At 36.4% G+C, this 24352-nt stretch overlaps 3 protein-coding genes across 6 annotated transcripts; 2 read left to right on the forward strand and 1 right to left on the reverse strand.

Moving 5' to 3' along the window:
- Nucleotides 1-347: 347 nt before the first annotated feature.
- LOC144031558 (protein FAM163A-like) lies at nucleotides 348-12130 on the forward strand. 2 transcript variants are annotated; one of them, XM_077538834.1, is made up of 4 exons: nucleotides 348-402; nucleotides 492-824; nucleotides 6028-6142; nucleotides 7776-12130. In XM_077538834.1, exons 3-4 carry the CDS (start codon nucleotides 6050-6052, stop codon nucleotides 8106-8108), a joined length of 426 nt encoding a protein of 141 aa, XP_077394960.1. In that variant the 5' UTR covers nucleotides 348-402; nucleotides 492-824; nucleotides 6028-6049; the 3' UTR covers nucleotides 8109-12130. The 2 variants fall into 2 exon arrangements, with proteins under 2 accessions (XP_077394960.1, XP_077394959.1); XM_077538833.1 differs by having other exon boundaries at nucleotides 385-824.
- LOC144031557 (galectin-8-like) lies at nucleotides 11243-14477 on the reverse strand. Its single transcript, XM_077538832.1, has 7 exons — nucleotides 14309-14477; nucleotides 13605-13856; nucleotides 13445-13537; nucleotides 13180-13260; nucleotides 13017-13108; nucleotides 12769-12940; nucleotides 11243-11675 (listed from the first exon to the last, which is right to left on the reverse strand). Exons 1-7 carry the CDS (start codon nucleotides 14342-14344, stop codon nucleotides 11532-11534), a joined length of 870 nt encoding a protein of 289 aa, XP_077394958.1. The 5' UTR covers nucleotides 14345-14477; the 3' UTR covers nucleotides 11243-11531.
- On the forward strand, nucleotides 14062-24352 carry LOC144031556 (rab GTPase-activating protein 1-like). 3 transcript variants are annotated; one of them, XM_077538829.1, is made up of 8 exons: nucleotides 14062-16651; nucleotides 17995-18090; nucleotides 18260-18370; nucleotides 19438-19542; nucleotides 21031-21114; nucleotides 21185-21256; nucleotides 22242-22517; nucleotides 23672-24352. In XM_077538829.1, the coding sequence occupies exons 1-8, from the start codon at nucleotides 16541-16543 to the stop codon at nucleotides 23861-23863; spliced, it is 1047 nt and encodes a 348-aa protein (XP_077394955.1). In that variant the 5' UTR covers nucleotides 14062-16540; the 3' UTR covers nucleotides 23864-24352. The 3 variants fall into 3 exon arrangements, with proteins under 3 accessions (XP_077394955.1, XP_077394954.1, XP_077394956.1); XM_077538828.1 differs by having other exon boundaries at nucleotides 14066-16651; nucleotides 17992-18090; XM_077538830.1 differs by having other exon boundaries at nucleotides 16595-16651; nucleotides 17992-18167.

A 24352-nucleotide genomic window follows, 5' to 3' on the forward strand; every position in this document is an offset into this window, starting at 1 on the left:
AATGGTTACGTTCTCAAAGCGTTCCAAGGCAAATGTAAATCAAAGATGTCTGATTCCGATAAATTGTACAGTTCTGGTTAGCGCAGTTATTCCAAATCACGTTGTAACGGCCTCGTACGCTTTGAGGCCAGAACTGACACAAACCGAGTGAAATTATCCGTTTTCCTACTTTTTTCAAATGCAGCATTTTTTTTTCTCGGTTAAATGACATAGTTTGGATCCTTGTAATTTGATTTGTGAAGATTATTTCTTGTTTCAAAATGTGATTTAAAAAAAAACGACTATAAGAATATACTTGTCACAGGTGGTGGAAATGAAGCGTTGCATTGCTGAAAAATCAGAAATGCCCGGATGTTCGGAATTGTCAATTTCATATTGACAACTTGGTCATATTTTGCGTCCGTATGTTTCACATTATCCACGATTCGACTGATTTCAATGACAACCACAAATCTACTAACCACCTGCTGAACGTCTCACTTCCGTTCCAGAGGCTTCCTTCTAAACCCCGCCCCGCCGGGACCGCCCGGAATACGCGCCCGAGCGTCCACCAGTACTACTACCAGCGCCACCACCAGGGAGCGAGGCGTCAGAACGCAGCCATGCCGACGAGGAGCGACTCTCAGCCGGCCTGCCGCCGCCTCGTCTCCCGCTGGTCACGGAGGAAGATTCCCGGAGGTTTTCCACAGGTCCTCGCCGGCTCTTGGCACTGAAGCAGCGGACAAGAAGATGATGTCGTGCGGGCGGGTACTGACGTGATGGTTCCGCTTCGTGTGGCGCGAGCTTGCGAAGAGAAACAGGTTGCAGAGATTTTGCGTGAAAAGGTAAGAAATATATGTTTGCGCACCCAGAACAACGAAGCCATTCAGTGACGTAACGTGAGCGTTAAAATGAAGTGAAGTGCACATTTTACCATCACTCCGTCATCAGATTTCCAACTCTGCGTTTATTGGAGCCGTCTTTACTGTAAAGTAACATTTGAAGTAGATTTTATTCATTGTATAGCATATATACCTTTATTATTTTTTAAAATGTGTCACTATGCAGATAATAATTTAGCTGTATATTGTGAAGGAAGTGTTATAGTGCTGTAAATTTAACAAAATACGATTCCAAAACAGTACATTCCGTCATGCAGTTGACGATGGAGTTTATCCACTCAAGTGCAGAGAGTACCAGGCATATGTGTGCATTCTATTCTTAATTCTGCAACCCACTGAGCGTGCATACATTATATCAAGTGTGTAAATTGTCAGGCAGAGGCACATGAAACCACTCATCCAGCATGCAGCCCTCATTTTCCACTTTGAAAATCATCCACACTTTGAAAGCAGCCACATTTTCACCATTGTCGTCTTCTCCTTTCTTCAGCCTAAATTGGCCCCCTGATGGAAAAATATTGTCGGCGGGAACGCCACGTGAATAATTGAGGCCTGCAGGGCTTTAAAATTGCAAAGCGGGCGGCCGTGATTTCCCGCTTGTCGTCTTCCAAATCCTCTCGCCCTCTATAGAAGAACTGCATCAATGCAATATTAACTCAATTTATCACGTTTATTCCAAAGCAGACAGATGTGAAGCGTTGTAGATTTTCATATGGAGACTGAAGTGGATTGAATTTGATTGAAAATGTTGAATCATTTCAATTACTGGGTTTGTCTTTCAAACAACTGAATACAATACAATACAAGCTAGCTAAAAACTAGATGACAAAAATGTTAGCTAGTTTAAAAATAGAGAGCTAGTTTGTTTGGAAATTTTTAAGCTGGTTAACTAGTTGAAACTAGAGGGGATTTTAAATTTTTTTTACTACCTTTAATTAATTTAAACTAAATGACTTATTTACTCTATTCGCTTGAGGTCCTTATAAGTTATAACTAAACGGCTCATTTGTTAGCTACCTAGCCTTATGTTATTCAAACCAACTGTGTTGGCTTAATATGTTAGTTACTTTTAACTCATTCACTCCCAGCCATTTTTACTGAAACAACTTCTTTTGAGCCCGGCTGTTTTACTGCATTTTGACTGATTTTGCAAGGGCCACAGAATATTAAAACATATATATAATTAATATAATCCTACCAAAGATTAGCATCTCTTCTTTCATCAGCACAAAAAAAGTAAATTTTTCTAGTTTCTGTTTTGCAGCAATTAGCATTAGAATATAGCTAAGTTTCATCAATATTCACATTCCTGGTGAAAACATTGACAAAAAGAGCTTGTTGCAACATGGCCCGGTTCGATCTCTTATACTCTGCTGCCACCTGCTGGCCGTTTTTTTTTTATTTTTTATAAATAACTACCATTGCTTTAAGCCACATATTCATGTCAAAAGCTGCATCAAAGCCTTTGGTGTGCTCTTGCATAAAAAAACAAACACGTAAACACATTTTGGACAACATATTAAAAAATATGTTTACACGTTTTTGGGATTGAATGAGTTAATTGGCTAGTTAGTTGGTTAGTTAGTTAAAACTAGATGCCTAATTTGATAGCTCACTAGCTTTACTGTCTTTGTTTTTGTATGTCTTAAAAGTGCTAAAGTTGCATTAGTTAGTCGTAATTAGATGACTAGTTTGTAATGAACTTTTCTTACTTAGTAAAAAACGAGACAGAAGTTTTGTTTGTTAACTAACCAGACTTAGTTGTGTCCATATGACTTATTTGAGCCCGTGGGGCTCTTCCGAATGCTTTTCTGCCGCTGCTCAGCTGGTTGCCAGGCAACCAGACGATGGAGACAAGCCTCTACATCACCGCTGTATACAAAACAAAAGCAGGCCTGCGTCACATCATCCACATCAAATGTCTATTTGCAAATGCTGTCCATTTTGTTAACGTCACGTGTGTGTGCGTGCGCATCTGTGCGTGTTTCTCTCCGAGAGCGCTAATGAGAAAACGATGACACCTCTATAGAGAGGCAGGTAGGCTAAAAATAGTGGAGTGGAAAGGGAGCGTGAAACCTCTTCACCTCCACAATTCCAACACTGTGACATCATCTACACGCACCACACGAGAGAATTTTATCACCGGAATGCAAAATAAGCACAAGCAATTAGTAGCCACTTCGCTAAAATTAGCCATATAGTTTTGATATAAAAACATGCACACCCTTGTTCAAATATCCGTTTTTGTGAAGCAAAATAGGAGACAAGACAAATTGTTTCAAAATATTTACCGCGGTTAATGTGGCTGCTTGATTATGAAGAAAATATTCATCACGATTATTTTGGTAATTTCGGACAATCAGTTATGTTTTGGTACAAAACAAGAAAATGTTTAAATGTAAAAAATATTAAAGGGATACTTGACTCATTGAGCCATTTTTAGCAGTAAAAAGTTAATATTTTGTCGATAATTAATGTGGTAACATGTACAATTAGTACCTTTTGAAAAAGTAATTTTTCTACTTGCTGTCGACTGATGATGACATCACCTTTGCTGTGGACGTAGGTAATAGGGCTGCACGATATTGGAAAAACATGCGATATGCGATATAGTTGCTGAATATGGCGATATCGATATCGGGATATTTAACTAGTGTTGTTCCGATACCGTTTTTTGGCACCCGATACCGATACCGTTATCCAGCTTTGCAGTATCGGCCGATACCGATACCATACCGATACTTAGTTTTTTTTCCTCAACATGAAAAAGCTGTCCTGCTATTGGTTCAAAGCATTCAAGGGCCATTAGGATATCTTAGATCGGCATGCAGTCAACATCGTGCACGAGCAAGACACAAGATGCTTGCATCTAAAATCCTATATTAGTGTTGGAATTAATGGTATCGGCATGTTACTGGTGAGTAGTCAGCGATACCGATACCACTGTTTTAATGCAGTATCGGCACATCTGCCGATACCAGTATCGGTATCGGAACAACACTATGTTTAACATGTACCTATAGAAATGACATTTTATTTTTTTCTAATGAAGGAATTAAATTTTTTCATCCGGCAAAATTAGCAAATTCACTGCATTCTTCATTAATGAATTGCAATTACCTCTCGATACTTTTAAAAGGTATTAATTGTACATGAAAAATAATGAAGTTACCACATTAATTATAGACAAAATATTAACTTTTCACTGCTGAAAATTGTTCAATGAGTCAAGTATCCCCTTTAAGACAAATCAAATTTTTTGAAACAGTAATTATGCAAGTTTCGTTAGAATGAAACAAAATTTATTTAGTTACTTTAAACATTTTAAAAAGGTACAAATGTATACATTTAAACAAGTCAAATTTATTATGAATAATGTTTGGGGTTTTTTGACGATTATGCTGATTTTGTAATTGTGGAGTGTAATAATTGAAATTGCAATTAATTCCAATTAATTGCACAACCTTCAAACCTGTAGAACTCAAATGAACAAAAAAAAAAAAAGAAGAAATCTTTTCAAGAAGGAAGGTAAACATACAAATAAGGTCAGATTATGTGGTTGCACAAAATTGCGCAAAATCAACCAATCACTATCAAACTCATGTTAATTGGGTGTCAGAAGACACCCGCCACGCCTCTGATTAACCCCAAATAAAGTTCAGATGTTCTAGGAGGATTCTCCTGCTTTTATCGTCGTGTTAAGAAATGGCTAAAAGAAGAAAAAAAAATCTTGAGGTGATTAAATACACAATAGAAAAGCACAACATTGACATTACCAAAAAGAAGAAAAAAAAAGTCCCTCTGAAACTGTTCCAAATAGCCTGAAGCTTCTGCTAGAAAACAAAGAACGTCATAAAATATATTGAAACAGTTGAACCATATTTGAGGTTAATCCGAGGCGCTGTAAAAGTCGGCAGGTGTGCGCTGACTCCCGTTTAACAGGAGTTTGAATGCGACAAGTTCATTTTGAACACAACCACACATGAGCTCTGTTGTCTATTTTTACTCTCACGTTGTAAGAAAAAATTCAATTGAGTTGTCAACGAGATCACATTAAAAGGTGGATAAGGTTTATTGTGATCTCTATTTTATTTTTTTTTAGAGTAAAAAGCTGCCATTATCAAGGGTGTGTGTGCACTGTGCAGATTTTTTTTTTTTTTTTTTTTTTTATCTCCACTGTACACTCTTTTGTTTCTCATGCCCTGATTGTGTTGCAAGTAATTCTTTCGCGTTGGTGGAATACGTCACAGCGGCTTCATAATTACTGCATCAAGGTTTGAGCTCTTATCTTGCCACACAAGAAGAAGAAGAAGAAGAAAAAGGGGAGGAGGAGGCTCACTATCGCTTTTAACCACATTAGCGTGGAATGGTCGATTTATAATTTAGCACGCTGATGTAATGGAGGAGTTTTCCACATCCATACACGCCAAGGTTATCATAGTTAACCGAAACTAACTAAATAACTTTATTGGGGGTTCGGGGAATAACAAAATCAAGTAAACGAAAATGCTTGAAAAAAATTAAGCTGACTGAAACTACACCTTATGTTTATAAAACTAATTAAGAGTCGAAATGTGGTTGGTTTACTTTTACACAATACTTGGTGACTTTATTTTTTTTTATCTTGCACTTGACAAATACTCAATATATTATAATATATATATATATATATATATATATATATATATATATATATATATATATATATATATATATATTCAAAAACAAACAAACAAAAAAAACTAAATCTAATACTAAAACTAATAAAAACAAACTAAAACCAAGAATGTTTGAAAAAATAAAAAATACAACTAACGAACTTGCTCGAAAGACTAATTAAAACCTGAGTTAAAAAAACAAAAACAAAAATCAAAGCGAAATAAATGCTAACTCTAATGACAAATCCTAAATTATTATAACCGTGATACAAATTACACATGCATGCATTCAGGTAACTTTTGTTGCCTTCAAAACACAGGACTGATTTTTATTCCGACAAAGTACACATGTAACTCGCTGTGCCTTGAGAGTCATTTAAGACGGGAGGACCCCACCAAAAACTAACAAGAACTGAAAGAGGCTGCAATAAGGGCCTGGAAAAAGCATTTCAAAGATTGTACGCTAAATATTTGTTGTTCTCTTGCAGGGTTTGATGGAGATCGGGTCGAATGTCAGCGGGAACGATCGTGATAGCAGGAGGAATTCTTGCCGGAGTCATACTACTGTGCATTGTCGCCGTCCTCTGTTACTGCCGACTACAGGTAAAAAAAAAAAAAAAATCTCAGATGAAGCCTACACGCAAAAAATGTTGTCATTTATCAAAAAAAAAAAAAAAATGACATCCAATCTAAGGAAGAAAGTCACAATTTTCTGAATTTAAAGTAAGAAAGATTTTTTTTTATATATATTTAAAAAAATGAAGTTATAAACATTATGAAACAAAAAATACAATATTATATTGCAAATTTTACCAGAAAAAAAAAAAAAGTTTTAGAGCGAAAAAAGTTCTGTCAATATAATGACAGAATATACAAAAAAAATCTAGAGATAAAGAGTCAAGTTAAAAAGAAATATTTAATCGTAATTAATCGCATGACTTCATAGTTAACTCACGATTAATTGCAAATTTTATTTCTGTTATAAATGTACTATAAAATTACTTTTAAATTTTTTATATTCTTGTTAACAAAAGTGGAAACAATTTTAATCTAATAGAAACATGTCTGCTTCTTTTAGTCATTGACACAATAATTTCTTCGTAAATCATAAAATGGAGTTAAAATTTAAAAGATGTACTGCACTGTAAAAAAACAAAAAACGAGCGTGATATGGATTTGTGTTGAGGTCATTTTTCTGCCACTAGATGGCATAATTGCATTTGTAAGACATTGGTGACAGCTCAGTGCATTTTTTTCTTTTTATATTAAGAGCTATCAAATCTTTAACATGAAGTCACTTGTGAAATTCTGCACATTTTTAACATTGTAAAATACAACTTGAACCCCAGCCTCTCCAAATATATGCATTACATTAAGTTTATTACTGCTAAATTTTGACGTGGGCATGTGTGCTGCGTTGCGACAGCGTTTTTTTTTTTTTCTCCACTTTTTAATCTCGTAATTTAACACCAAAAAGTGATATGAATAGAAAAAAAAAAATAGTAGTTTTCAAAGAAACTTGTTATATTTTAAGAAATTAAATTATTATCTAGGAAAAAAAAATCATTTGTTTTACAATTAATCTCATCATTTTACCATTTTTTTTTTTTAATGAATATAAAGGTGTAATATTTGAGAAAGAGGTTTTAATTCTACAATGAAGTTGTAATGCTTAACATTTTAACATTTATAATTATGTGACTATACAGTCTGTAAACACAAGAAAAACATTATTTCCACCCAAAAAAATTTGTAATATTTTACGAAAAGCCACAAAATACTCGTTGCAATTTTGGGGACAAAATTCATTTTGTAAGAAAAAGTGTTAAAGGGATACTTGACTTATATAGCCCATTATATAGCAATAAAAAGTTAATATTTTGTCCATAATTAATTTTATATTATTTTTCACGTACAATTAATACTTTAAAAAAAATAAAAATAAATTTACCACTCGTCGACTGAAAATGACATCACGGACTCAGGTAACGACAAATCACAGCTGTTTTTCTGGTTTGGTCATGTGACATTTTCAAGCTGAGTTATGATTGGTCGTCACCTGAGCATATTGTGATGTCATTTTCAGTTGACAGCACGTTGCAAAAATGTGTTTTTAAAGGTACCGGTACTAATTGTACATGAAAAATCATGAAAATATTCACTTTTGACTGCCAAAATGGCTAAATATTAATAAATAATGTATCTCTTTAATTTGGCAACCCCTCCTTGTGTGCAGTATTACTGCTGTAAGAAGAATGACTCTGAGGCGGACGGGGGCTCGGCCCCGGTGCCGCCACCGCCGCCGTCAGCCTCGCTATCCCACTTCCCATGCAACACGTGCGAGGCGCTGGCCAATGACGGGGCGGCCATCACGCCCGTCTCTTTGGACCAGCTGGACGCCGTCGCCGCCACCGCGTGCCGCGCCTGCTCGCCATACAGTCGCCGCGCCGCCCCCCAAGTGCTCAACGGGGGCGAGCGTCTGGGCTTCCACACGTACTACGAGACGCCGCTACCGTTGGGCTACGTGTGCCCGGCCTCCCCGCCCAGGCCCTATAGCACCCAGGTGTGACCTTTGAACTCCACAAAAAAAAACAAAAAAAAAACAGCCCACATGAACATGTCAGGAGGTGGGTTTGGACTCTTTGGAGACATGTCCTGGACAAGAACCACTGCCAAGATCAACATAGCACCAAACTGTTTTTCGCATTTTAATCAAATAGATTTATTACTTACGATATTCTTATAAGGCTTTAACATATTCAAAATTAGTGTCGTGTTTTAGCATTGTACCCTATTCAAATCCTCTTCCGTAAAATTGCTTCATTTCCTACCTATTTATTTTATTTTATTTTTTTAATTCTTATTCCGACATCTAAATTGCCTTTTTGGAGGCTTTAACATATTCAAAATTATTGACATATTTAAGCACTCTATAGAAAGTGGAAAAAAATATAGCCTAGATTTTTTTTTAGCACCCGATTCTAATCTGACCTTTTTTTTTTTTTTTTTTTTCTTATTCGGCATCTAAATTGTCTTTTTGGAGACTTTAACATACTGTATATAAAATTATTGACATATTTAACACATTCACTGCCATAGACAGCTATAGACGTCAAAGATTATTTTTACTGGGCTGGCAGTGAATGAGTTAAGAACTCTATAGAAAGATAGAAAGTGAAAAAAATATAGCCTATATTTTTTTAGCACCCAATTCAATTTTTTTTTTCTTTTTTTTTTTTTATTCTTATTCCGGCATCTAAATTGTGTTTTTGGAGGCTTTAACATATTCAAAATTATTTACATATTTTAGCACTCTATAGAAAGTGAAAAAAATATATATTTTTAGCACCCTATTCAAATACTCTTCCGTAAAATGGCTTCATTTATTACCTTTTTTATTTCTAAGTTGTCTTTTTGGAGGCTTTAACATATTCAAAATTATTGAGATATTTTGGCACTCTATACACAGTGATTTTTATTTTTTTTTAAGAACCCAATTCAAATCCTCTTCTATAAAATTGCTTCATTTCTTACCTTCTTATTTTTATTTGTTTATTTTTTAATTCTTATTCCGGCACCTAAATTGCCTTTTTGGAGGCTTTAACATATTCAAAATTATTTACATACTTAAGCAGAAGTTAAAAAAATAAAATGAAAAAGCAAACAAATACTTTTTTTTTTTTTTTTTTACACCCTATTCAGATTGCTTTATTTCTTACCATTTTTGTTCTTATTCAGGCATCTAAATTATCTTTTTGAAGGAGTTAGCATATTCTAAATTACATGCATGCTTTAGTGCCCCCTAGTAAATGGGGGGTGGACTTTGCACCCTATTCAAATTTTCATATTTTAATTCTTATTCCAGCAACTAAAGTGCCTTTTTGAAGGCTTTAAAAACTACAGTATTTATGTAAAATAACTTTTTTTTTGTCACCCTATTCAAATTGCTTTTGCTATTGAAATCTTTATTCTGGTGAATAAATAACCGTTTTGAAAACTATTTACATACTTTTAGCACACCCTGGTAAATGGGAAAAGTAAACAAACGGAATTATTCAGCACCCTATTCAAATTGCGTTATTTCATATTTTAATTCTTGTTACGGCAAGTGAATTGCGTTTTTTGAAGGTTTTATTAAGATATTCAAAACTTATTTGCATCCTTTAGTACTTCTTAGAAGGTAAAAAATAAATAAATAATAAAACACACACACACATATATATATATATATATACACATTTATTTATTTATTTTTAGCCAGCATCTAATTTGCCTTTTGGAAAATATTACAAATTATTATTTTAATTATTATTTTGGCCAAGTAAATGGCTTTTGTTTGGGCTTTACCATGCAACTTATTCAGAGCCCCTAGAAAGTGGAGGAAAAAAATAATTACTGTCCCTTTATGTAGCACCCCGATTAAAATGTCTATCTCGTAATATTTATGATGGCAATGTAAACGCCATTTCTAAGGGCTTTATAAAGTATTGACATCTTTTAGCGTCCCCGGAGTAAGTGTGGTTAGTGGGGGGGATATTTTTAGCAACATACTCAAATTGATTTATTTCATATTCATTCTTATTGCGGTAACTAGATAGATTGGAAAATATAACAAAATGATACTTTTTTTTTGTGCAATTTTATGAGATTATTATTGTCGCCAACAAAAAAAAAAACACTCTGGATTTTTCGTATTTGTTTGCATATTTGTGTTTGGGACTACTTCCTGTTTACAATGTCAGATTGCATATTTAAATATGTACTCTATAGATTGTTAATGTTATGCCACAAGTACATGCCTGAATCAATAGCTACACATCTATATTTTTAACCTGTGACTGTTATATTTTGTGCATTTTAGTCCAATACAGTTTGTGACTTTTAACTCATTTGCTCCCCAAAACGTATAAATACGTTCTATTTTAAATGTTTTAAGTGTCCCAAATACATAGTTTTTTTTATGCTAGAGCATAAAGGCGGCTTTGATGTAGCCTCTCAACTGCAAAAAATGGTTGAAGGAATGGTAGCTATTACAAAAATGGCCAGCTGGTGGCAGCAGAGTATAAGAGATCAACCAAGACCTTGTTGAAAAAAAGCTCAATTTGTCATAATTCAAAATAGATTTGTGAATGATTAAACTTTGCCATATTGTAATGTTAATTGCTGCAAAATGGAAACAGAAATATACTTTTTCCTGATGAAAGAAGAGATTTGAATCTTTCTTTTGATAGGTTCCATGTTTTGATAGCAATAGAACACAATATTCTGTGGGCCTTATAAAATCAGTCAAATTCCAAACAGCTGGGAGTGGAGGTGATTGCTTCTGTGAAAATGGCTGGGGGTGAATGAGTTAAAAACGTGTGTTGGGTACACGCGCACTCTTGAATGACATTCAGCAGAAGAGCAACAGCAACAAGCATGATTGTAGTCGCCATATGGTGAGTGTGTACCTAATGTTGTGTCTGGTGGGCGTATATCCTGACACATCGTTTATGCTGAAATTTGTCAAAACTATACTTTTGTTGTATTAGTCCTTTTGAGGAAATATTAATTTTTACATGTAAGTTTACATTTTCAGCAATAGATGTTCACAATAAAAAATTAAAAAAAACATTCTACCATAAAAACATTTTGGGACGGTGTTAATCTCAATTTTTAGTGGGGCTGCCTTGCTAATTGGACGAGTTCTCCCTGTACAACAGACAATTTTGTAAAGCTGTTTATTGGACTAAAATGGAGAAAATAGTGTCAAGGAAACATTAATCCTCAAAAGAATTCTGGAGCTTCATTCTTATTCAACACTAGCTGCAACATTAAATGTGTAAAACTGTCATTTACATCAAGTCATACAGTTATGTTGCAGCCGTGATCATGTCAACTGGTGTCATAAACATTAATATAAGAGATGAAAAGGTAACATAATCCTTAATATGAATGTATAGCATTCTTATAAATACATGTCAAGAAGCGGCGCTTGTGACGTTGCCAGACGTCACATCTGCATGACGGCCGCCAACTCGATGTTGCTCACGCGCACGCTCCCGATCATGTCGAGGCTCGTTCGGTACTCGTAGTCCAGCTGGTGGACGCCGTTGACGGTCACGTTGAAGGCGTTCGTGTCACACCAGATGATCATCTGGACCGCGACAAAGACAGCAAGATGGTGGCCAGTAAACATGGCGTCTGTAATTAAGCTAACAGGCTAAGGAGCAAAATTGTGAGAACGTGCCAAAGATTTGAACACGCAACCTGTGAGTGAGGCCGACGTGCTGACCGCTAGTTGGGCATACTGCCTACAAATAAACAATGCACTCTAAAAACAGCAGTCAAAAATAACCCAACTTGGGTGAAAAGGAGACACAACTGCTTGGGTTAATCTTTGAAGCCAAAAATGTTGGGTTAAATAAATGACCCAAGAAATTGGGTTGTTTTGCAAAAAGCAAATCCAAAATTTGTTTTTTGTTGTTGGTTGTCAAAATCATTAACGCACCAAAAAAAAAAAGTTGGGTCAAAAAATAACCGATTTGGCTCAAAAATTTATCAATGCTTGGGTCAATCCTTAAACCAAAATGTTAGGTTAAATAAACCCAAAATAACCCTTTAGTGTTTTATTCCTTTTTTGTGCAAAAAGCAATTCCAAATTGTTTTTGTTTTTTGTTTTGTTTTTTTTGGTTGTCAAAGAAAAATGGATCAACCCAACTGCTGGGTTGGGTTAAATAAACCCCAAACAACCCTTTTGTATGTGTTTTTTTTTTCTTTTTCAAAAAGCAGTTTATTTATTTTTTTCATTTTTGGTTGTCAAAATGATTAACATTTTTCTTTTTTTTGGGGGGGGGGGGGGGGGGGGGGTTGTACCAAACAACCCAATTGGGTCAAACTGACCCAAGTAGTGACTACACAAATCCCATAAATTTGGGTTACGGATTATTAATTTGACCCACCTTTTTGGTTGAAATAACCCAAAAAATGTGGATCGGTCCCCTTTTGACCCAATTTGGGTTATTTTTGACCCAGCTCTTTTTAGACTGAACACAGAACCAGGTCAATTTAATGCATTTTTGGGGGTTATTTATATATAAACTAACCCATTTTGGGGGGGGAGGTGTTGGTGTTTGCACATAACCCCAAAAAATTGGGTCAAACTAAACCAAGTAGTGACTCGGTCCATGTTTGACCCAACTTTCTTTAGAGTGCATGATATTGTTAAAATGATTTCAAGTTGATGTAACCTCAAAGAACTGGCCAGCTGCAAAGGGGAAGGTGGTGGTCAGCTGGCGCTCCTCGCTGCCCCAGAAGCCCGACAGGAAAGAGTTTCGCACAAACACCGTGCCAGGCTGGAAGCGAGGGTTCAGGTGCAGCGCCTTGCTCCTGCCGTCTTTCAGCATCAGGTTGATTTCAAAACTGAAACGGAAAAACAAAGTACGAACATGTTGTCATGGTAACAGCCTCATTTGCAAGAAGGGCGTGGGCTTCGTACCGATCTGGCTTTTGACCGATTCGCCCTGTGATGGCGATGCTGCGGCCCACACTGAGACCTCCAACCAACTCCCCGAAGAAATATCCCTGCACCTGGAAAATGGTAAAAAAAAATTGCTGACGGAATTTTTTCAAAAAAAAAAAAAAAAAAATTGGAATCTCACATCATCTCTTTTCATTTCGACTTTTTGTGCGCACGTCACGTTTTCAGCCGAACATAAGCTCACGTTGGCCACCGGTTCCTCCTGAAAGAAAGCAAATATAATAATAATAATAATAATAATAATAATAAATAAAAATAATAATAATAAAAATAATAAATAAATATAAATAAATAAATAAAAATAATAATACTAATAATAATAAAAATAATAATTAGCGCGTCGTCATGGCGTCCCGCGACTTCTTCCGGGTAAGACGAGCACTCACAATCGCGATCTTTCCCATCCGGGACATCTCGTTGACGATCTCCAGCGCCACCAGTTGAGTCCAGTTTACTCCAGAGAAATTTGACAGCAAAAACTAACAGCGTGAGAGACTTGATTATGTTCAGCTAGATTGGCAAACCTTTTTACATGGCGGGGCTGACCTTGTTGTAGGACATTTCCTCATCTTCGTCGTCTGATGCTGTGTTGTTTAAGTCGTTCAAGTAGTCCCCTCCCACCATGGTGCTGTCCAGATTGTCCAAGCTGCTTCCGCTGTCCACGGTGTATATTGGCACCAGGACCAAGATGGCCACCAGGATGGACAACATGAGGCCAACCAGGACTGCCACATGCCAGGTCTTCACTCCATCCTCAGCAGGTATAAGATGCTCTCTCGACTGACATTGATCTCTTGGCTGAAAGGACAAAAGTGGAACTAGGTCATGTTTTGAATTGAATTCAATTCAACTCTAAATAGCGTCGTCGGACCACGACAGGCTTTAATGTGACGTCACTCGACACTGGCGACCCCGAAAGCAGACAATTTAGAAACATTATTCATTTATTTTTTTAATTAGAAACTTGCTTTGGAATGACTGCGATAAAACAACATATCGGTATCAGCCATTCGAAATTGGTGGAAATGTGTTTGTGGAGTTACAGCGCCCTCTGTTGGTCTCCCCATTTCACTCATTTTTTAGGATGAAACGTACATTTGATGTTTCACCAAATTTTCATTTTGAGAAAACACGATCTATTTGCAGCCAGTCAGAAAGGTGCTGACATTTAGCCTATACAGTTTAGCTTTCGAAAGTGGTAAGAACTGATGGATATTGACAGAAACAGACAACGGTCGGGTATAACTCACGTAAGGTTTCTCGTGACGAGGGTAAGAAATTGGCATTTTGTTCTCCCAAGCGATTAAGGACGCTTGCCGCAGATGTCCAGACGGTTCGATGGGATTTTGAGACTCGACTTTCACGCACAGTCGTACCTCGACCGCTGGGGGGTTGGAAGAAGCGTTTGTGTACTTGTTTTGTGACGAACTTCTGCGTTGCTTTTTTTTTTTAGGTATGAAAAATACGAAAGTATGACATTTGAAAGAATGAAAGGTGTTATATCAGCTACTAAATAAAGCTTTGATTGAATGATGGAAACCTTCTGAGGCCACGACGCGGTGCCGTTGGCCGGCTGGACAAACGTCACAAAAAGTAGAACGCTGTGACCCGCGTTCGACAACCTGAAGGTTATGTCATAAACAACGTTTATATACGCAAGTACATGGATACCGCCCCTCAAAAACAAAACAAAAACAAAAAAGGTTTGCCTGTGTGGCGAAAATGCTTTTAAAAAATGAGCGAAAGTACATCTAATGTTCATAAAATTATATTTAATTAGCACAAAAAAATGTCTGGGTTTGTTTTAAATGTATTTATTTTGGTATTGCTACAAGAAAACCAAGTGCATGGGTTGTTTGTCAAGTTTAGTGACTTTTCTGCACTCAACAAATATTCCATAGGCCCATACTTCAATAAAATAATTAAGTAAATATAACAAACTGCCTATCATAAAAATAGAAACTAACAAAAACTCAAAAACTACTGAATTAAAAATAAAAGTCAATCAATAAGCCTATTTGATGCCTACTGAGATAAATTAATAGGCAAACGAGGTGAATTGATTATCGGTTTATGTGAATGTGAGCGTGTGATGTGACCGATTGCGTATCTGTGGCTTGCGGAATGCTGCCGATTATTATTTCAGGTTGTACCTCGCATCTCGCCCAAAGTCGGCCGGGATGCTCCATGAGCACACCCTTGCGAGGATAAGTGCACATAGGGAATGGATGTATAAATAGCTATTGATTTGAATCTTGAAGACAAATATAGGCTAAGTGACCTGACTAACGAGTTTTTGCCCTGATTTGCGTGCGCAAACACTCAACATTCACACCAAACAGTACAACAATTCTTCAAAAACAACACTTAATGACCCTTTAATGTCACTGCCAGTTAAAGCTGAACTTAACATAAAATAAAAGAATTAGAGAGATGTACAATGTCATATGAAACAATAAAGCTCAAATCAGACAAGCAGATGGTCTGTTTTCGTGGCCAGGTGAAGCCTCGTGAATCACTCAGCTGAATGGTGCCATCTAGTGTTCAAGTTTCAAACGAGTACAGTTTTAAACTAGGGTTCGGGTTTCAAAGTAGGGTTTGAAATTATGATTTGGGTTTCAAATGAGTGTTCCAGAGTAACGTTAGAGTTTCAAAGCAGGGTTAAAATTTATAACATTGGCTGTAAAAATTGTGTTAAAAAGATTCAACAATCAGTTTCAAATTAGGGTTTGAAACTATTGTTTGGGTTTAAAATTAACTCGTTTAAAAGTAGATGTTAAAACTATAATTAGTTTTTTATACTGCTAATAGAGTTTCAAATTAGGCTTAATTCAAACTATGTTTCGGGTTTTAAACTAGAGTTAGGGTTTCAAAGTAGGGTGTGGCTATAAAATTGTGTGACCTCAATTTTCAACACACAGTTTCAAATTAGGGGTTTACACTTGTTTTGTTTCATTATTCAATTTTAGTTGTGAATTTGAAAAAAAAAAAAATCTATCTTCCAACTTGAAATACCAGGAAGTAAATGTGATCTAACAAAAACATAACGTCAAAATCAAAACAAGGGTGTGTTCCAATTAATGTTTTGGTATTTTTCTTTCGCTTTTCCTGCTCGACCAGTTTGTCGCGCCGCGACGTCATTAGCATAATAATGCTCCTTTCGAAAGGCCCAAGGATCCTCCTCCTCCTCCTCATCTTCATCGTGCCGGTGTTATTGTGTGAATGCGTCCTGCAGGTTCTGTCGGATTTTGTGCCAGAAACAAGCGAGGGAAAGGAATCAGAACAAGTGCTGCTTTCCATGTTTCCATTGGTCTCAGACAGAAACCCGGTGGAACCTGTTGCACTTGGCACCTGGTCTCACGCTTCGCTCGAACGTCAAGCGGACTCCTTCTCCTTCCTTTCCCCTTCACCCGCACCCCTTTGGACTTGCACCCCACCCGAGGGATTTGACCCTGGTTCCCTTCCGTTTCCAGGAGGTCAAGATGATGCAGGAGGTGTCGGTCACTGTGTCCTGCGACGCTCAGCTGGCGGAGCAAATGAGCGAGGAGGATATCCTCGCCTGCCTGGTGGCTGAAACGGGACCTCACTTCCCGGTAAGCAAACGGAACGGAAGCCCTCACGGGTTGCACACGAACGGACGGTGTCGGTGTAAGATGTGATCGGGCTGCCAGATCGTATCGGAGTCGCCTATAACGAACACTATATCGCTACAGGATTGGCTGGAAATTATCCAGTTGACGTCAAACATTGGAAAGTAAATAAGATGGCATTTAAATAACAAAATGCACTGACTGAAATTGTAAAAACGTATATAAAGCAAGGTTATACGCAAAAAGTATTGAATAAATAATATGATGGACTAAATGATCAATACAAAAAATAAATGTCTCAGATGTGACAAATATTGTCAGTTTAGAATGTTAATGTGTTCCTAATATCATGAAGACTGGTTTTTGTTATTGTGATTGATTTGTCAGCAGATAAAAAAAAGAAACCAAACCGAAGCTAACTTCGTTAGCGCTGCTGTACTGACGTCACGCAAGCGACGGCAAGCGAAGTCGCTTCAATCTATTAATTTTTTTTCCACGTGCTTTTATATTTTTAGGTTTATTCACGTTTTTACAATTTTAGTCAATAAATTTTGTTATTTTGAACAATTGTAAACGGACAATTTCAGGACAATCCTGTAGCGTGACGTCATCTGCAGGCGACACCGATACAATCTTGCAGCCCGATCACATTTTACACCGACGAGCAAAAACAGATTGGCCTCTTCCAGGTTGTTAAAGCGGAAGTCAAAACATTTTTTTTTTTTTATACACAATAATATGGTCTATATGCAGCCCCACTAGTCTAAATATGGTATTCTGGTTAATATTGCATTAGTAGAATATTAGTTAAGCAGCAAAATCCAGATGTTTGTATCAGTATCAGAAGGCGGCCATTTTGCCACTTGCTGTCGACTGAAAATGACATCACAGTTGCTCAGGCCTTATGCTGCATTCGAGGATGGTCGGAAGTCGGGTACATCCGAGTTGTTTTTTTCCCAGTTCCGTCCTGAAAGCGTTCGAGGCGAAAGTAAACAACCAAAATGGCGGATAGTGATAAATTGTTTTTTGTTTTGGTCCTCAAAACTCATTTTTACCTCCAGCAAGCTTACTTTCTCGCAATTTAGCTTCATTTATTGTTTATTTTTTTTCATCTTGTTTCATAATCATTTCATACAGTTCAGTAGTTCACAGTATAATCTCATGCAATAAGTGCACTAATTTAAAAGTTATCCTGCTTTTTCTTGTATGAGGGAGGGGTGTGCAAGGAGGTGCACCAATTAAACAATTACACATCCCCCCGCCCTTTTTTTTGGGGGCGAGTGAGGGCAACTCTATTGCAATAACGAAAGTGCTTTAATAATTGTCGACTATTTCTCTGTCAGGAGGTCCCGACGAAGAAAGCCAAACTGAGAGAAAGCCGCCTTCAACTGATGGATGAGGAGGAGGAGAAGGAGGAGGAAGACCCCCTCGACAAATGCCAGGTGGGAAAGCGGCCAAAGTCCCCTCGGAAACGGACACATTTAAGACAAACCCGAAAATATCTCCGCATCGAGAAGGCGTACGTGCCTCCGCTTGCGTGTTTTATTTTGTTTTTCGGCACCGGCGCACTCCGTCCTCTCCAACTGCTTGTCGCGTTTGCGCCGCCCGCAGATGGAGAACCGCCGTCTTCAACAGGCCAGCCTCCGACTGGAGCAGGAGAACGACAACCTGGCCCACAGGCTCATCACCAGCAAAGTGTCCCTCAGGAACGCACTCGACAAAGTAGGACCTCGTTTTTTTTTGTTTTTTTTTTACTGAGCATGTGCAATTAATTTGTCTTTAGAAAGAGGTTCTCAAAGTGTGGTGCTAATATCGAAGAGTGCTCTCAGTTTCAAAAAGGTTGGTTGCTTGCCAATGTGGCATCCTTGGCGAGATTATATTCAGTGCCCCCCCCCCCCCCCCCCCCCCCTCCATTATCTATTGACTAGGGATGTAACGATAGTGGCAAAATTGTGATGTCGCGATATTAAAACTGCGACAATATATCTTTGTCGTCGTCACGATATTAAAAGCAGCACATCTGTTCAAAAAGCCACGTTGATTTCAATTTGTGCAATTCTAGCACCCTCTGGTGGCTACGTACTTTTTTAGTGCAGTTTAATTTTTACAAGGCATGTTTTGGCCCTTCTATGTTTCAAATCCACACTCATGGTCAGATGAAGGGGAACGTAATATGGCTTTTGAAACGAGTCAGTATGTGGAGGAACTCAATGTGTGCTTGCATTAGTACTCAATATATATTTATATATATTATATTTGTATTTTTTTTTTATATATAATTTTTATATTTTTATAATATTTTTCATTGCTATATTGTACAAAAGGACAATATTGTTTGTGGGTTTTTTTTAGTATGAGCTAACTTTTTCACAATATTGTGACCTTTTTTTGTATCGCCAACCTCCCCACAATATCATGATAATTATCGTATCGTGACCTTCATATCGTGATAATATCGTATCGTGATGTTTGGATATCGTCGTATCCCTACTATTTACATATACACACTTACAAGAGAAGTTGAATTCTGAACATTGTCTTTAATTTACAAGTTAACATCACACAATATCAAATATTAAAACGAAAATGTTTCCATAATTTCATTTTTTTTTTCAAAAAAAATATTTTTTATGATCCTGACATAACGTATAAGTGAATTATAGTAAAAAAAAAAAAAATCAGCAGAAAAAAACTATTACTGTGTAATCATTTAATACCAGTGTGCACATTTTTTGAGAAAGTGTCATAAAAGTGCAATGAAAGTACTTTTGTCAATCTGTGGTTGCCAGGCGGAGGACAGCGTGGAGATGCTCACCAGCGACCTTATGCTGACCCGACGTCAACTGCAGGCCACCGAGGAGGAGAAGCAAGGGAAAGAGGAGGAGGCGGCCATGGTGGGTGTGATGCAATCCGAAAGTTAAGCCACCGAGGGTCATATCGTGATAGTGATGTGGCCGTGTTAAATGACATGATTTAAATATGTGACGGGTGGAGAAAAATGCGCAGTAGGTTGCAAATTCCACTTAGGCCAGGTTTTGGAGAATCCTCTACTTGCGCAGCGTCTATTTTTTTTTTTTATTAAAAATGTACATGATAACTTTCAACTTCAACATTTGAAGGATAATTTCATTAATTAAAAATATATTTATATTTTATAAGATGTACCAATCTGTCAGTAAAACGTTAGCATTAAGGCAGGGCTTCTCAATTATTATATATATATATATATATATATATATATATATTTATTTATTTATTTATTTTTTTACACGTTACCCAGTCAGTACACTTCACCATGTGAACTCTCTGACAGACAATGAGTGCCACTGCCACCTACTGTAGTGGATGCGCAATTGCACTTCATTCTAGTATTAAAAAAAAAGACGTTAGCGAGGCTCATATGCCCCCCAAACCCCCCCCCCCCCCCCTATTTGAGATTTTACAATAACATAAAGATGTTTATAAAGTACGATATTGAAAACTTTCATTTAATTGTTTTGTTTTTTCATTTTAAAAAGTACATTGAAAAAGTGTGAAATATTTGTATTGTTAATATATAAAAAATATTTATTATAAAAATAGTGTGAAAATTTTTCATTAAACAGTTTTTTTTTCGTTAAATAATTTAAAAGAAGTGTGGTGTCATGTAACAGTGACCTTAAAACATTTATTTTGTTAATTTACTATAAATAATATTTAACACAGTAATAGTGTGACCATTTTTTATTAAACTTTTTTTTACATAAAAAAATTCATTTTAAAAAGTGTAATAATGTATTAGTCAACTTAAAACATTTTAAGAAGCGGTTTAGAAAATGGATGGATTTAATAGTAATGATATTTAGAAAAAAAAAGTTTGATCAATTTTCATTAAACTGTATTTTCTACAATTAAAAAATCAATTAAAAGTGGGATATCTTGATTATATTTTATTATATTTTAATAAAAAAAAAGATAGCATCCTTTATTTCAAGAATTTTGCTTTTTGTCTTTTTTATTTAAAACAAATAAATAAATTAATAAATAAATAAATGTGCTTTATTTCAAGAATTTCACCTTTTTTTTTTAATAACCTTTTTGGGCTCTATTTTCGTGACCGGCTCAAATCCGGCACGGCGAGTAGCGTAAATTTGGAGGTGTGATAGATCGAGTGTTGGTAATTTAGCTGATTGGGTGTAGTGGATCTTTTGGGTCGGTGACCTGCACTGCTGTGGGAGTATTTACACAGAATAGTCTTCACCATGGAGCTGTGCTCGCTTGTGAGTTGATTTAAAAAAAATGTATAATAATGACAATAATATTAGCAATACTACTACTGATAATAATAATAGTAATAATAATGCAGACCCAATCCGTGACTAACGTAACTCTTGTATTAAAAGTTGAAGGAAGTGTTGCGACGGGAGCTGGAGAGGGCCGAGCAAGAAGTGAAGCGGTCATCAGGCATCATCGCGGACTACAAACAGGTACGGTGCCGGAGATGCGTGTTGATGATGTCATAAGTCACATGATGTTGATGCTCTCCCGTCGCTTTAGATCTGCACTCAGCTGACGAGCCGTCTGGAGAGGCAACAGGACGCTCACTCGCAGGAGGTTCACTCGCTCAAGGTGACTTTTCAGAGAAATGTTGTGATGTAAGAAAAAAATAAAACTTGTAATATTAAAAGATAAAAATAGGAGTGTTTATTTTTTCTAAGAAAATTCCAATAAAGTTGAAATGTTATGTTACAGCAGTAGGGACATGATTAGATGATAAAGTTGCACATTTAAAAAAATAAAAAAAATCTTAATGTGAGGAGAATAAAATGAAAAAAAGTCAAAATGTTATAAAATAAAATAAATAAATAAATAAAAATCAAGAATAATGTTATACATAATCAAGGCAAGGCAAGTTTATTTGTATAGCACATTTCATACACATGGCAACTCAATGTGCTTTACACAAGGAAAGACAACAAATCATAGTTTTACAAGAAAAATGTTGGGAGTCATAATGTTATCAGAAAAAGTCATAATGTGAAAAAAAATCAGAATGTTTGAAGAAAAGCCATCATTTTGTAAAAAAAAAAAAATAAAAAATGTGTTGCTAGAAAATCACTTGAAAATGCAATCACGTACATGAGTATCACAATAATAAAGTTGTAATCTTAGAAGGAAACTTTCTAATATGCTTTATTATTTTTTATTCATGAGAAAGGATTTTTAATGAATTTATGGAAAGTTCTAATGTGAAAATCCCCATTAGGAGAAAAAAAAAAAAACGGGGGGGAAAAGCTTAATTTTACTAAAGTCAAGTTTACAAAAGTTACAAGAAAATCTGTCACTTGATGAGGAAAAAAAAAATCAAGTAAAAAAAAAAAAATCATTATAATTTCCTCAGTTAATTCTCATGTTTTGCTGTTGTTATTTTTATTTTTATTATCTTTTTGAAAAAAAAAATGTGACTATCAAATCTTTTTCCTCATAACAGCAAGTTTGTCGCTACATTCCGCCAGTCATATTCAGTCTTATTTTTCGTAATGTTTTGACTATAATCTTGTAATTCTAAATTCATTTTTATAATTCTCACTTTTTGACCTTTTGTCAATTCCAGACTGCCTTGAAGGCCTGTCCACATTGTTGCCATCACGCGGCGGAATACGAAGACGGAGAAACGTCGGAAGGCAAGTCGGACGCGTCGCCTTCGTCGCCGCATGACCGCGGCGCAGTGGCGGTGCCGGAATGGGATCAGCAGCACTCGGGCCCCACCGAAGCGGAACTGAGGCGGGAGAACCAGGAGAGGGCCTCCCTCAAGGCTCAGATCAGGCAGCTGGAGAAGGAGCTGGCTCAGACTAAACTGCAAGTGGTGGAGGCCAACTGCAAGATCCAGGTACAGTATGATGCTGTTTTGTCTTCCTATATATATATATATATATATATATACATAGTTTTAAAAAAAAGAGCTCATACTAAAAAAAAAAAAAATTCCTCCACTTGCTTCACAGTCATATTACGTTTCCCTTCGTCTGACAATTAGTGTAGATTTTAAACATAAAAGGGCCAAAATATCCCTAATGAAAATTTAATTGCACTAAAAAAAAAGTAGCCACCAGAAGGTGCTAGAACTGCACAAATGCTAATCAACCTGACTTTTTTTAACTGATGTGAACATGACGACGTGAACATGGCGACGACAATATTGTGGCAGTTTTAATATCATAATATTGCGCTTATCATTACATCCCTAATATATATATATATATATATATATATATATATATATATATATATATATATATATATATATATATATATATATATATATATATATACACACACACACATACATACATATATATAATATGAAATCAAACAGAATGTCACAAGGCAATCCAGAATGTTGGGAAAACTCACAACTTTTTACAAGAAAAATAAATAATGACAAAAACTCAATATGTGGTGTGAAAAATTCTGAACAAGGTGTAACTTTGAAAAAAAAAAAACTTTTGTTATGACAAATAGTAATGTAACAAAGTCAGAATGTGACAATGAAAAAGTATATTTCTGTTTCCATTTTGCAGCAATTAGCATTAGAATATAGCTAAGTTTCATCATTTTTCACAACTCTATAATTGTGAGTAATTGAGCTTTTTTCCCAACGTGGCCCCGGTTGGTCTCCTTTGCTCTGCTGCCACCTGCTGGCCGTTTGTGTAATAACTACCATTTCTTCAACAGTTTTTTGCAGTTGAGAAGCTGCATCAAAGCCTTCTGTATGCTCTAGTCAAAAAAAAAAAAAAAAAAAACGTATAAATACGTCTTTGGGACACTTAAAATGTTTAAAATAGAACATATTTATACATTTTTGGGATCAAATGCGCTTACAGCTATGAGAAAACAATCTGAATACCGCAAGAAAATTTTTTACAACGCAAGGTTGTAAATGTTACAATACAACATTTGAACTGCGACAAGAAAAATTTGTAATGTTGGGACAAATGATCACGTAATGAATCAAAACGTGATATTTCCACCGTTGTTGTGCAGGAGCTGGAGCACGAAAGGGGAATCCTGGCCAACGACCTCCAGGACGCCAAGAACAACTGGATCAGCAAGGCCTTCACCTCGCTGCGCACGTCCGCCGACGGGGGCCCGAGCACGGCCCGGGGCCTGCACGGGGCCTCCCTCTCCGGATGGAAGCTGTCGTGGCCTCACAAAGACAACCGAGAACATGTGTGACGCACGCTCACGCTCATCGACTACCGCCACACCAGGGGTAGGGAATCCTTGGTCCTGGAGAGCCACTTGTCCTTCCTGTTTTCCATGTCTCCCTCCACCAACACACCTGATTCAATAGCAGGAAGCTTGCTGATGAGCTGATCATTTGAGTCAACCGTGTTGGAGGAGGGGGACGCGGATAACAAAGCAGTACAAGTGTCTCTCCAAGATCAGGGTTGAAGGATAAATCTGAATCGTTTTTGTTTCACTTTGGACACTAGAGGGCGCTTTGGAGCAGGTGAAGGTTCTCCAATAGGCCCTCGGAACTTGAATAGAAGGTTTTTCCATAAATGGATTTGAATTTCATGTTTTATGTGGAGAGAAAAAACAAAAAAAAACAAAAACTTTTTTGGTGTTTTTAAAGAAAACTGACAAAAAATATTATTTTATTCTATTAAGCTAAGCTAATTATTTTTCTTTTCTTTTTTTTTTTTACAATGAAAACTGTGT

This window comes from Festucalex cinctus, chromosome 12, assembly GCF_051991245.1.
Source record: "Festucalex cinctus isolate MCC-2025b chromosome 12, RoL_Fcin_1.0, whole genome shotgun sequence".
Taxonomy (NCBI): Eukaryota; Metazoa; Chordata; class Actinopteri; order Syngnathiformes; family Syngnathidae; genus Festucalex; species Festucalex cinctus.

What these genes read in the sequence shown, in the direction of transcription:
- LOC144031558 (XM_077538834.1), top strand. Translation starts at nt 6,050, where the DNA reads ATGTCAGCGGGAACGATCGTGATAGCAGGAGGAATTCTTGCCGGAGTC. An exon ending in TCTGTTACTGCCGACTACAG is followed by an intron (nt 6,143 to 7,775) that starts GTAAAAAAAAAA and finishes CCTTGTGTGCAG; the next exon opens with TATTACTGCTGTAAGAAGAA.
- LOC144031557 (XM_077538832.1), bottom strand. Translation starts at nt 14,344, where the DNA reads ATGCCAATTTCTTACCCTCGTCACGAGAAACCTTAC. An exon ending in CTCGTCACGAGAAACCTTAC is followed by an intron (nt 13,857 to 14,308) that starts GTGAGTTATACC and finishes TTGTCCTTTCAG; the next exon opens with CCAAGAGATCAATGTCAGTC. An exon ending in ATCGGTCAAAAGCCAGATCG is followed by an intron (nt 12,941 to 13,016) that starts GTACGAAGCCCA and finishes TTTCCGTTTCAG; the next exon opens with TTTTGAAATCAACCTGATGC.
- LOC144031556 (XM_077538828.1), top strand. Translation starts at nt 16,541, where the DNA reads ATGATGCAGGAGGTGTCGGTCACTGTGTCCTGCGACGCTCAGCTGGCG. An exon ending in ACCCCCTCGACAAATGCCAG is followed by an intron (nt 18,091 to 18,259) that starts GTGGGAAAGCGG and finishes CGCCGCCCGCAG; the next exon opens with ATGGAGAACCGCCGTCTTCA. An exon ending in AGGCCAACTGCAAGATCCAG is followed by an intron (nt 22,518 to 23,671) that starts GTACAGTATGAT and finishes GTTGTTGTGCAG; the next exon opens with GAGCTGGAGCACGAAAGGGG.